Source organism: Oncorhynchus clarkii, chromosome 17 (genome assembly GCF_045791955.1).
Source record: "Oncorhynchus clarkii lewisi isolate Uvic-CL-2024 chromosome 17, UVic_Ocla_1.0, whole genome shotgun sequence".
Lineage (NCBI taxonomy): Eukaryota > Metazoa > Chordata > Actinopteri > Salmoniformes > Salmonidae > Oncorhynchus > Oncorhynchus clarkii.
The window spans coordinates 82,069,476-82,083,066 of NC_092163.1; the positions used below are offsets into that span (position 1 = coordinate 82,069,476).

At 47.1% G+C, this 13,591-nt stretch overlaps 1 protein-coding gene across 1 annotated transcript in view; it reads left to right on the forward strand.

The window, feature by feature from the left end:
* LOC139369952 (transcription cofactor vestigial-like protein 4) overlaps positions 1 to 11,887 on the forward strand; it is a 47,419-nt gene extending 35,532 nt beyond the window's left edge. Inside the window, exons 3-5 of the mRNA XM_071109235.1 lie at positions 5,486 to 5,726; positions 6,250 to 6,334; positions 10,913 to 11,887. Coding sequence (XP_070965336.1) covers positions 5,486 to 5,726; positions 6,250 to 6,334; positions 10,913 to 11,166 — 580 coding nt within the window. The 3' untranslated portion in view covers positions 11,167 to 11,887. The remainder of the gene's footprint in view (positions 1 to 5,485; positions 5,727 to 6,249; positions 6,335 to 10,912) is intronic.
* The last annotated feature ends 1,704 nt before the right edge of the window (positions 11,888 to 13,591 follow it).

A 13,591-nucleotide genomic window follows, 5' to 3' on the forward strand; every position in this document is an offset into this window, starting at 1 on the left:
CCAGCTGACATCATGTCAGTGATTTTCTTGTTAACACAGGTGTGAGTGTTGACGAGGACAAGGCTGGAGATCACTCTGTCATGCTGATTGAGTTTGAATAACAGACTGGAAGCTTCAAAAGGATGGTGGTGCTTGGAATCATTGTTCTTCCTCTGTCAACCATGGTTACCTGCAAGGAACATGTGCCATCATCATTGCTTTGCACAAAAGGGCTTCACAGGCAAGGATATTGCTGCCAGTAAGATTGCACCTAAAACAACCATTTATCGGATCATCAAGAACTTCAAGGAGAGCGGTTCAATTGTTATGAAGAAGGCTTCAGGGCGCCCAAGAAAGTCCAGCAAGCGCCAGGACCGTCTCCTAAAGTTGATTCAGCTGCGGGATCGGGGCACCACCAGTACAGAGCTTACTCAGGAATGGCAGCAGGCAGGTGTGATTCATCTGCACGCACAATGAGGCGAAGACTTTTGGAGGATGGCCTGGTGTCAAGAAGGGCAGCAAAGAAGCAACTTATATCCAGGAAAAATATCAGGGACAGACTGATATTCTGAAAAAGGTACAGGGATTGGACTGCTGAGGACTGGGGTAAAGTCATTTTCTCTGATGAATCCCCTTTCCGATTGTTTGGGGCATCCGGAAAAAAGCTTGTCCGGAGAAGACAAGGTGAGTGCTACCATCAATCCTGTGTCAGGCCAACAGTAAAGCATCCTGAGACCATTAATGTGTGGAGTTGCTTCTCAGCCAAGGGAGTGGGCTCACTCACAATTTTGCCTAAGAGCACAGCCATGAATAAAGAATGCTACCAACACATTCTCTGAGAGCAACTTCTCCCAACCATCCAGGAACAGTTTGGTGACGAACAATGCCTTTTCCAGCATGATGGAGCACCTTGCCATAAGGCAAAAGTGATAACTAAGTGGCTCAGGGAACAAAACATTGATATTTTGGGTCCATGGTCAAGAAACTCCCCAGACCTTAATCCCATTGACAACTTGTGGTCAATCCTCAAGAGGCGGGTGGACAAACAAAACCACACAAATTCTGACAAACTCCAAGCATTGATTATGCAAGAATGGGCTGCCATCAGTCAGGATGTGGCCCAGAAGTTAATTGACAGCATGCCAGAGCGGATTGCAGAGGTCTTGAAACAGAAGGGTCAACACTGCAAATATTGACTCTTTGCAACAACTTCATGTAATTATCAATAAAAACATTTGACACTTAGGAAATGCTTGTAATTATACTTCAGTATTCCATGGTAACATCTGACAAAAATACCTAAAGACACAGAAGAAGCAAACTTTGTGGAAATTAATATTTGTGTCGTTCTCAAACCTTTTGGCCACAACTGTATAGTTATATGTTTTGCATGGCACCTGATCGTGTAGCTGAACAGCAAATAAGCTATCGTTAGCTCACCCAGCATGTGTTGAGTGACAGTTTGCTGGTCCAATCAGACGACCGAGTGTGCATTTCACAAGCCAATCTGTCAAATGTTTTTTTTTTGGAAGGGCGATTCTGCGACGATTGTTTCTGGCTGCATAGAGAGTAAAGCCATGGAGTCTGGCTGCATAGAGAGTAAAGCCATAGAGTCTGGCTGCATAGAGAGTAAAGCCATGGAGTCTGGCTGCATAGAGAGTAAAGCCTTAGAGTCTGGCTGCATAGAGAGTAAAGCCATGGAGTCTGGCTGCATAGAGAGTAAAGCCATGGAGTCTGGCTGCATAGAGAGTAAAGCCATGGAGTCTGGCTGCATAGAGAGTAAAGCCATGGAGTCTGGCTGCATAGAGAGTAAAGCCATGGAGTCTGGCTGCATAGAGAGTAAAGCCATGGAGTCTGGCTGCATAGAGAGTAAAGCCATGGAGTCTGGCTGCATATAGAGTAAAGCCATGGAGTCTGGCTGCATAGAGAGTAAAGCCATGGAGTCTGGCTGCATAGAGAGTAAAACCATGGAGTCTCTGTGCCACAAAATTAGTGACAAAACGTTACCCAACCTGGCCAGATAATTTAAAGTCAGTCTCAAGTCATTGTCGAGTCTTGAGGCTACAAGTTTAATCAAATGTGTAACTCGATTCCACAAGTCTGCTATTCGGGGTTCTAGGAACAAATGGAACAGAGTACAATGTTACTGACATGTTACAAAGGTGCACGTTGCCAAGTGAGGAGAGGCCTCAACAGGAGGGACTACTACAGAGACAGAGAGGCGGGCCGTAGCAGGCTTCCAGCCCACAGAGAGGAGGGTCGTAGCAGGCTTCCAGCCCACAGAGAGGAGGGTCGTAGCAGGCTTCCAGCCCACAGAGAGGAGGGCCGTAGAAGGCTTCCAGCCCACAGAGAGGAGGGCCGTAGCAGGCTTCCAGCCCACAGAGAGGAGGGCCGTAGCAGGCTTCCAGCCCACAGAGAGGAGGGCCGTAGCAGGCTTCCAGCCCACAGCCGCCTGACTCTTACAGGATAAGGGCTCCTTGTTTTCAGATAGAAATTGGTCCTCGGTTGCTGTCTAACTTGAACTACAGTCATGAACAGTGCAGTTTTTTTTAAATGATTCAACAAGGGTCCATTTACAGTGGATGTAGAGTGGTTCTGAAGCACAACTGACCAGGGAGGGAAATATTACCCTCGTTTCCACATTCCAGGGTTTTGGGACAAAAGTAACTTGTTTTATTTTGTCCCTCGCCCTGCCCCTATCCCCCCCCCCAGACCCAGCTCTGTCTTTCATACGACTGACTAGCACAGGGAGAGAGAGATAATATCTAGGTGCACCCAAGCATGAGGTGTCAAGTAGCAGCTAACACATACACAAACACACGGCTCCAGAGTAATGCCACGTCAATAACACACACACACACAGACAGAGAGACAGACAGACACATACACACACACAGACACACACACACACACACACACACACAGACAGAGAGACAGACACACACACAGAGAGACAGACAGACACATACACACACACAGAGACAGACACACACACACACACACACACACACACAGACAGAGAGACAGACACACACACAGAGAGACAGACACACACACACACACACACACACACACACACACAGACAGAGAAACAGAGACAGACACACACACAGAGAGACAGACACACACACAGAGAGACAGACACACACACACAGAGACAGACACACACACAGAGAGACAGACACACACACAGAGAGACAGACACACACACAGAGAGACAGACACACACACAGAGAGACAGACACACACACAGAGACAGAGACACACAAACAGACAGACACACACACACAGAGACAGACACACAGACAGAGAGACAGACACACACACACAGAGACAGAGACACACAAACAGACAGACACACACACACAGAGACAGACACACACACAGAGGCAGAGACACACACACAGAGAGACACACACACAGAGAGACAGACACACACACAGAGAGACATACACACAGACAGAGAGACAGAGACACACACACAGAGACAGAGACACACAAACAGACAGACACACACACACAGAGACAGACACACACACAGAGGCAGAGACACACAGACAGAGAGACAGACACACACACACAGAGGCAGAGACACACACAGAGAGACATACACACAGACAGAGAGACAGAGACACACACACAGAGACAGAGACACACAAACAGACAGACACACACACACAGAGACAGACACACACACAGAGGCAGAGACACACACAGAGAGACAGACACACACAGACAGAGAGACAGACACACACAGACATATGGCTCCAGAGTAATTCCACGTCAATCACATGAATGAAAAAGGACCTAATCAGTAACTGTTAACCACAGTTTAAATACTTTCTGACAAAGAACCTGAAAACAATCTCTGTTCAAAATAGCGCTACAGTGGATTGTTTTACGGGCTCCTGGCCAATTATTTTCTGATCGGAGACTTTTATTTGTTGTACATAATGTCCTCTGACATCATTTCCTATGACTTGAAAATAGACTTCTTGACATCAAGAAAGATTTCTACATTTCTACTTTAACGAGTCGGCAGCTCTGGATGTTCTGCTTACCCCGGACCAGGCCCTGATCCCCCCGGGACTCTAAAGAGGAAGCGACGGTGAAAGAGGCAGGCGAGGCGGCATCCTGACGAGACGACGTTGGCGAGCAAATTAACCGCCTCTACCCTCACTTCTGTTGGCGAGCGTAGAGTCACTAGAGAACAAACTAGATGAGCTCTGTCCCAGACTATCCTATCTACAGGACCTGTAATATTCTATGTTTCTCAGAGTCGTGGCTGAACAAGGACGTGGATAATATACAGTACCAGTCAAAAGTTTGGACACCTACTTATTGAAGGGTTTTCTTCATCTTTTTACTATTTCCTACATTGTAGAATAATAGTGAAGACATCAACACTATGAAATAACACATATGGAATCATGTAGTAACCAAAAAGTGTTAAACGAATCAAAATATATTTTAGATTCTTTAAAGTAGACACTTTTTGCCTTGACAGTTTTGCACACTCTTGGCATTCTCTCAACCAGCTTCACCTGGAATGCTTTACCAACAATCTTGAAGGAGTTCCCACATATGCTGAGCACTTGTTTGCTGCTTTTCCTTCACTCTGCGGTCCAACTCATCCCAAACCACCTTAATTGGGTTGAGGTTGGATGCTTGTGGAGGCCAGGTAATCTGACGCAGCTCTAATGAACTTATACTCTGCAGCATAGGTAACTGTCATGGATGCCATGGTTGCCCTTAGTTTGAAGATGTAATCCAGAGACTTCTGTGTGTTCTCTTTTCAACTCCATCTGCATATTAGCAATCGGACGCCAAAATTTGCTCCAGCTCTTCAGCTATCAGACTCTAATTCCACTGATTTCAAAACTCGGTCCTCCAGAAAGTGGAGAGCAACACTGAAGCAGTTTTAATATGTGATGTCTTTCTAAAAAGCTGCATTAGACAGGATTGCCTACACATACTGATAATTTACAGATGGAATACAAGTTTGTTAATAAGGCACATGAAAGTTCACATGTTCCAGAAGGCATTTCTGCAACAAAAAAAAAACATATTTTCGTAATTATTGTTTTTTTATACGTTCAAATGTCACTCCTGTGAAGTAGTGATACGCCTAGTTTCCTGAAACGAGTCACATTTCGTTACGTTAAAGCCTTATTCTAAAAATAGATTTAAAAAAATAAATAATTCTCATCCATCTACACAACCAGCCGTTAAGTTTTTGTCACGTTCAGTAAAATGCCTTTCCTCCTTGCTTTACGATGTTTCACATTCTGTTTCATCTGACGCTTCTGATCTCTGCTCCAACAGTAGACATCAATCAGTCTTCTGTCTTGATGTTATGGATTTCTCTGTCTGTTACCCCCATCTACCCCTCCTTCCACCCCCCCAACCCCTCCTCTCTCCAGTCTTGGAATGAATCAAACGACCAGTTTCTTTAGGACATCTGTGTACATTGGACAATAAATCTTTTATCATCTTCTCTCTGCAGAGGCAAGCCTTCCAATGGCGACTTCCGTAGTACTAAGGACCCTCGGGACTGTAGCCGCAGCCCCATGGAGCGAGCCGCCACCCCCTCCATGGTTCTCAATGGCAACCACCACCTGTACACCCCCCACCACCACATGCCCAGCCTGGCCGTGGACCAGCCTCTCGCCCTGACCAAAAACAACATGGATGCCGCCCGTACCTTTGTCGTCTCACCAATCGTCAGCCCTGTGGAACGCCAGCAGGTTAGACTCAAGACGAGCGCTCACACACACACACACACACACACACGAACGAACGAACACACTCACACTTTCAGGGCATAAGAATATGCAGGTAACACGTTGTCTTCAAGACCCCATGCTAAGTCCACGTTGTCTTCAAGACCCCATGCTAAGTCCACGTTGTCTTTAAGACCCCATGCTAAGTCCACGTTGTCTTCAAGACCCCATGCTAAGTCCACGTTGTCTTTAAGACCCCATGCTAAGTCCACGTTGTCTTTAAGACCCCATGCTAAATCCACGTAGTCTTCAAGACCCCATGCTAAGTCCACGTAGTCTTCAAGACCCCATGCTAAATCCACGTAGTCTATAAGACCCCATGCTAAATCCACGTAGTCTTCAAGACCCCATGCTAAGTCCACGTTGTCTTCAAGACCCCATGCTAAGTCCACGTAGTCTTCAAGACCCCATGCTAAGTCCACGTTGTCTTCAAGACGCCATGCTAAGTCCTAAACATGTTTTGTTTGATTTCTTTGTGTTTGTTTAGAATCGTCCGTCAGTGATAACGTGCGCTCCGGCCAAAAACCGGAACTGTAACCTGCCTAACAACTACAGTAGACCAGCCTGCCACTGTAAGTAACATCATATATATTATACCATACTGCTACAGTAGACCAGCCTGCAGACACCCCAGGTAAGTAACATCATATATATTATACCATACTGCTACAGTAGACCAGCCTGCAACTGTAAGTAACATCATATATATTATACCATACTGCTACAGTAGACCAGCCTGCAGACACCCCAGGTAAGTAACATCATATATATTATACCATACTGCTACAATAGACCAGCCTGCAACTGTAAGTAACATCATATATATTATACCATACTGCTACAGTAGACCAGCCTGCCACTGTAAGTCAAATCAAATCAAATCAAATCAAATGTATTTATATAGCCCTTAGTACATCAGCTGATATCTCAAAGTGCTGTACAGAAACCCAGCCTAAAACCCCAAACAGCAAGCAATGCAGGTGTAGAAGCACGGTGGCTAGGAAAAACTCCCTAGAAAGGCCAAAACCTAGGAAGATACCTAGAGAGGAACCAGGCTATGTGGGGTGGCCAGTCCTCTTCTGGCTGTGCCGGGTGGAGATTATAACAGAACATGTCCAAGATGTTAAAATGTTCATAAATGACCAGCATGGTCCAATAATAATAAGGCAGAACAGTTGAAACTGGAGCAGCAGCACGGCCAGGTGGACTGGGGACAGCAAGGAGTCATCATGTCAGGTAGTCCTGGGGCATGGTCCTAGGGCTCAGGTCAGTTGAAACTGGAGCAGCAGCACGGTCAGGTGGACTGGGGACAGCAAGGAGTCATCATGTCAGGTAGTCCTGGGGCATGGTCCTAGGGCTCAGGTCCTCCGAGAGAGAGAAAGAAACAGAGAGGAGAGAATTAGAGAACGCACACTTAGATTCACAGAGGACACCGAATAGGAGAGGAGAAGTAGTCCAGATATAACAAACTGACCCTAGCCCCCCGACACACAAACTACTGCAGCATAAATAATGGAGGCTGAGACAGGAGGGGTCAGGAGACACTGTGGCCACATCCGAAGGGTAACATCATATATATTATACCATACTGCTACAGTAGACCAGCCTGCAACTGTAAGTAGCATCATATACAGTGCCTTGCGAAAGTATTCGGCCCCCTTGAACTTTGCGACCTTTTGCCACATTTCAGGCTTCAAACATAAAGATATAAAACTGTATTTTTTTGTGAAGAATCAACAACAAGTGGGACACAATCAAGAAGTGGAACGACATTTATTGGTTATTTCGAACTTTTTTAACAAATAAAAAACTGAAAAATTGGGCGTGCAAAATTATTCAGCCCCCTTAAGTTAATACTTTGTAGCGCCACCTTTTGCTGCGATTACAGCTGTAAGTCGCTTGGGGTATGTCTCTATCAGTTTTGCACATGGAGAGACTGACATTTTTTCCCATTCCTCCTTGCAAAACAGCTCGAGCTCAGTAAGGTTGGATGGAGAGCATTTGTGAACAGCAGTTTTCAGTTCTTTCCACAGATTCTCGATTGGATTCAGGTCTGGACTTTGACTTGGCCATTCTAACACCTGGATATGTTTATTTTTGTAACCATTCCATTGTAGATTTTGCTTTATGTTTTAGATCATTGTCTTGTTGGAAGACAAATCTCCGTCCCAGTCTCAGGTCTTTTGCAGACTCCATCAGGTTTTCTTCCAGAATGGTCCTGTATTTGGCTCCATCCATCTTCCCATCAATTTTAACCATCTTCCCTGTCCCTGCTGAATAAAAGCAGGCCCAAACCATGATGCTGCCACCACCATGTTTGACAGTGGGGATGGTGTGTTCAGGGTGATGAGCTGTGTTGCTTTTACGCCAAACATAACGTTATGTATTGTTGCCAAAAAGTTCAATTTTGGTTTCATCTGACCAGAGCACCTTCTTCCACATGTTTGGTGTGTCTCCCAGGTGGCTTGTGGCAAAATTTAAACAACACTTTTTATGGATATCTTTAAGAAATGGCTTTCTTCTTGCCACTCTTCCATAAAGGCCAAATTTGTGCAATATACGACTGATTGTTGTCCTATGGACAGAGTCTCCCACCTCAGCTGTAGATCTCTGCAGTTCATCCAGAGTGATCATGGGCCTCTTGGCTGCATCTCTGATCAGTCTTCTCCTTGTATGAGCTGAAAGTTTAGAGGGACGGCCAGGTCTTGGTAGATTTGCAGTGGTCTGATACTCCTTCCATTTCAATATTATCGCTTGCACAGTGCTCCTTGGGATGTTTAAAGCTTGGGAAATCTTTTTGTATCCAAATCCGGCTTTAAACTTCTTCACAACAGTATCTCGGACCTGCCTGGTGTGTTCCTTGTTCTTCATGATGCTCTCTGCGCTTTTAACGGACCTCTGAGACTATCACAGTGCAGGTGCATTTATACGGAGACTTGATTACACACAGGTGGATTGTATTTATCATCATTAGTCATTTAGGTCAACATTGGATCATTCAGAGATCCTCACTGAACTTCTGGAGAGAGTTTGCTGCACTGAAAGTAAAGGGGCTGAATAATTTTGCATGCCCAATTTTTCAGTTTTTGATTTGTTAAAAAAGTTTGAAATATCCAATAAATGTCGTTCCACTTCATGATTGTGTCCCACTTGTTGTTGATTCTTCACAAAAAAATACAGTTTTATGTCTTTATGTTTGAAGCCTGAAATGTGGCAAAAGGTCGCAAAGTTCAAGGGGGCCGAATACTTTCGCAAGGCACTGTATATTATACCATACTGCTACAATAGACCAGCCTGCAGACACCCCAGGTAACAGCTGTAAGTAACATCATATATATTATACCATACTGCTACAGTAGACCAGCCTGCAGACACCCCAGGTAATGCTGTAAGTCATCAGATGAGCCCTATGCTGCCTGTAGACTCCAACGGGGACCACATAAGGGTCCTAGATTTGGTTTGGGATTAGAGTGAAGTGTAAGGTTAAAAGTAGTACACCCCAGACGTAAATCTGTCTGGATGTTAGAGCCCCGCCTGTCTAGATGTTAGAGCCCCGCCTGTCTGAATGTTAGAGCCCCGCCTGTCTAGATGTTAGAGCCCCGCCTGTCTGAATGTTAGAGCCCCGCCTGTCTAGATGTTAGAGCCCCGCCTGTCTGAATGTTAGAGCCCCGCCTGTCTAGATGTTAGAGCCCCGCCTGTCTAGATGTTAGAGCCCCGCCTGTCTAGATGTTAGAGCCCCGCCTGTCTGGATGTTAGAGCCCCGCCTGTCTGGATGTTAGAGCCCCTCCTGTCTGGGGTTAGAGCCCCTCCTGTCTGGATGTTAGAGCCCCGCCTGTCTAGATGTTAGAGCCCCGTCTGTCTAGATGTTAGAGCCCCGCCTGTCTAGATGTTAGAGCCCCTCCTGTCTGGATGTTACGCCTGTCTAGATGTTAGAGCCCCGCCTGTCTGGGGTTAGAGCCCCGCCTGTCTAGATGTTAGAGCCCCGCCTGTCTGAATGTTAGAGCCTCGCCTGTCTAGATGTTAGAGCCCCGCCTGTCTGAATGTTAGAGCCCCGCCTGTCTAGATGTTAGAGCCCCGCCTGTCTAGATGTTAGAGCCCCGCCTGTCTGGGGTTAGAGCCCCGCCTGTCTGGGGTTAGAGCCCCGCCTGTCTGGGGTTAGAGCCCCGCCTGTCTGCGGTTAGAGCCCCGCCTGTCTGGGGTTAGAGCCCCGCCTGTCTGGGGTTAGAGCCCCGCCTGTCTGGGGTTAGAGCCCCGCCTGTCTGGGGTTAGAGCCCCGCCTGTCTAGATGTTAGAGCCCCGCCTGTCTGGATGTTAGAGCCCCGCCTGTCTGGATGTTAGAGCCCCGCCTGTCTGGGGTTAGAGCCCCGCCTGTCTGGGGTTAGAGCCCCGCCTGTCTGGGGTTAGAGCCCCGCCTGTCTGGGGTTAGAGCCCCGCCTGTCTAGATGTTAGAGCCCCGCCTGTCTAGATGTTAGAGCCCCTCCTGCCTGGATGTTAGAGCCCCTCCTGTCTGGATGTTACGCCTGTCTAGATGTTAGAGCCCCGCCTGTCTGGGGTTAGAGCCCCGCCTGTCTGGGGTTAGAGCCCCGCCTGTCTGGGGTTAGAGCCCCGCCTGTCTGGGGTTAGAGCCCCGCCTGTCTAGATGTTAGAGCCCCGCCTGTCTGAATGTTAGAGCCTCGCCTGTCTAGATGTTAGAGCCCCGCCTGTCTGAATGTTAGAGCCCCGCCTGTCTAGATGTTAGAGCCCCGCCTGTCTAGATGTTAGAGCCCCGCCTGTCTGGGGTTAGAGCCCCGCCTGTCTGGGGTTAGAGCCCCGCCTGTCTGCGGTTAGAGCCCCGCCTGTCTGGGGTTAGAGCCCCGCCTGTCTGGGGTTAGAGCCCCGCCTGTCTGGGGTTAGAGCCCCGCCTGTCTGGGGTTAGAGCCCCGCCTGTCTGGGGTTAGAGCCCCGCCTGTCTAGATGTTAGAGCCCCGCCTGTCTGGATGTTAGAGCCCCGCCTGTCTGGATGTTAGAGCCCCGCCTGTCTGGGGTTAGAGCCCCGCCTGTCTGGGGTTAGAGCCCCGCCTGTCTGGGGTTAGAGCCCCGCCTGTCTGGGGTTAGAGCCCCGCCTGTCTAGATGTTAGAGTTATAGCCCTGTCCTTTCTTTTCTCTTCCAGCCAACTCTGTGTGTGTTGACCCGGTGATCGAGGAGCATTTCCGTCGCAGCCTGGGGAGGAACTACAAGCAGCCGGAACCCGTCACTAACTCTGTGTCCATCACCGGCTCTGTGGACGACCATTTCACCAAGGCCTTAGGAGAAACCTGGCTGCAGATCAAAGCCAAAGGAAGCTCCTCCTCCTCCTCCTCCCCTGACTCCTCCCCCAACAGTCACATGGTCAATCACAGCCACTCTCCATCCATTGTGTCCTGATGGGAGGGGCTTAGAGCCAGCTAAAACCCGCCCCCCCTGCCCCATCCCTTATTCACTGTAACACCACAGGTTAAACCGCCCTGCTGGAGATTTACTGGCTAGGCAGGGTGTATTCATTTAGCTCCAGCCCTGTTGTAACTAACACCTGATTCATCTAATCAAGGTCCCGATGAACAGCTGATGTAGAAGAATCAGTCATATTCATGAGGTCACCAAACTTGTTTTAATTTTGTTTTGCAAAATATTTAGTTATAGTGTGCACTAACAAATACGACCCAGGTGTGTTTCCGAGCAGGGCTGGAGGAAAACCCTGCGCGTCCAATGTCTCTCCTTCCCAGGAAGAGGGTCGGCCTTGTTCCCTGGTGTAAGACTACCCTGCATGATGTAACCCCGTAGAGAGCTGTGCCTGTAGCTAGGGATATAGCCATGTATATAACCATGGAGTAAGGGAAGCATTTTCTTTTCTCTACGTTTTGACTTTTGTCCTTTAATTTGTTTTGAATTGACTTTTTATGTTGAAGTAGGTTTTGCGTACTTCTTTCTGCTTGTGTTATTGGACGCCTGAGATTTTGAAGAGAAAAGCTGAGTGGGAAACGGTTTGTTTCTGTGTACAATGAGATGTATGGATTCAAAATGGAGACGCATCCCAACCAACCACATGCCTTCGTTACCAAAGAGAACTCTGATGCAAATCTGTTACCTCTTTTTAAAAGAAAGAAAATACATTTTATTCCCCCATCCTTCTTTCTCTCTGTTCTGTAAAGTATAGTTTTCTCCCTCACCCCTCCACCCCTACTTTCCTCTCCCCCCCCCACCCCCCACCCCTCCACCCCTAATTTCCTCTCCCCTACTTTCCTCTCCACCTTTCCTCTCCCCTACCCCCCGCACCCCCCACCCCTCCCCTACCCCCCTTATAGCTCTTCTGTCTCTCTCTCTGCGGCACTGTGGTGTGGTAGGTAGATTATGTCTCTCTCTGCGACACTGTGGTGTGGTAGGTAGATTATGTCTCTCTCTGTGGCACTGTGGTGTGGTAGGTAGATTATGTCTCTCTCTGCGACACTGTGGTGTGGTAGGTAGATTATGTCTCTCTCTGCAGCACTGTGGTGTGGTAGGTAGATTATGTCTCCTCTCTCTGCAGCACTGTGGTGTGGTAGGTAGATTATGTCTCTCTCTGTGGCACTGTGGTGTGGTAGGTAGATTATGTCTCTCTCTGCGACACTGTGGTGTGGTAGGTAGATTATGTCTCTCTCTGCGACACTGTGGTGTGGTAGGTAGATTATGTCTCTCTCTGCGACACTGTGGTGTGGTAGGTAGATTATGTCTCCTCTCTCTGCGACACTGTGGTGTGGTAGGTAGATTATGTCTCCTCTCTCTGCAACACTGTGGTGTGGTAGGTAGATTATGTCTCCTCTCTCTGCAACACTGTGGTGTGGTAGGTAGATTATGTCTCCTCTCTCTGCGGCACTGTGGTGTGGTAGGTAGATTATGTCTCCTCTCTCTGCGGCACTGTGGTGTGGTAGGTAGATTATGTCTCCTCTCTCTGCAACACTGGTGTGGTAGGTAGATTATGTCTCTCTGGTTTGATTGGTCAAGTAAAAGTAGTGCTTACAGAATAAGGTGCATATTTTGTTTTTAAATAGCTGGTATCTATTCATGTTTATTAGACATTTCAATCTTATTACAAGTTACATTGTTTCTGTTTTATTATATTTGTTTTCTGCAATAACAACAACCGTTGTAGCTGCATTTACTGCTGGTCCAGTTAGACTCCATGTTAATATGTAGTTTTCTTCAGTAAAATCCATGTTAATATGTAGTTTTCTTCAGTAAAATCCATGTTAATATGTAGTATTCTTCAGTTCTCTCTGGTAGCAACCAGCTAGCGACACAGAGGACAGCCTCCGGACAGGCCTTCTGTACTCTTCTATATGATCAGTTTGGATTCTAATCTATAACAATAATATGTTTTCCGCAACGTTTACGTAATCGTTCTATAGCGTTATTGATAATCCCTGGATGCTACTGCGTTTTTTTTGGTTTTGGCATGACTGAAAATAGCATTAACGCAACAAACCAGCCGGCGAGATCGACCCAGAGTCGACCTTTTATGATGAACCTTTTTTTTTCTTCATTTCGTGTTTTCCATGTCGTTGTTGTTTCTACTTCTCTGATGAACAACTGTGGCTGTGTAGCGGTATGCATCTTATGAGCACAAGATGTTGAAAATAAGTCTGTCAAACTATTTTGCTCACTGGGTAGATAGGCAGCTGCAGCTTGTGAAACGAACTTGTTTTACTAACTCCTGTACCAAGGCAGCAGACATTCCTTCCTATAGGGAACCTAGGACAGGTGTTGCATTCGTATCAGTATTAGTATAGCTACTAACTTAGTAACAGAAAGGTGGTGATTTAGTGTTGCAACATTC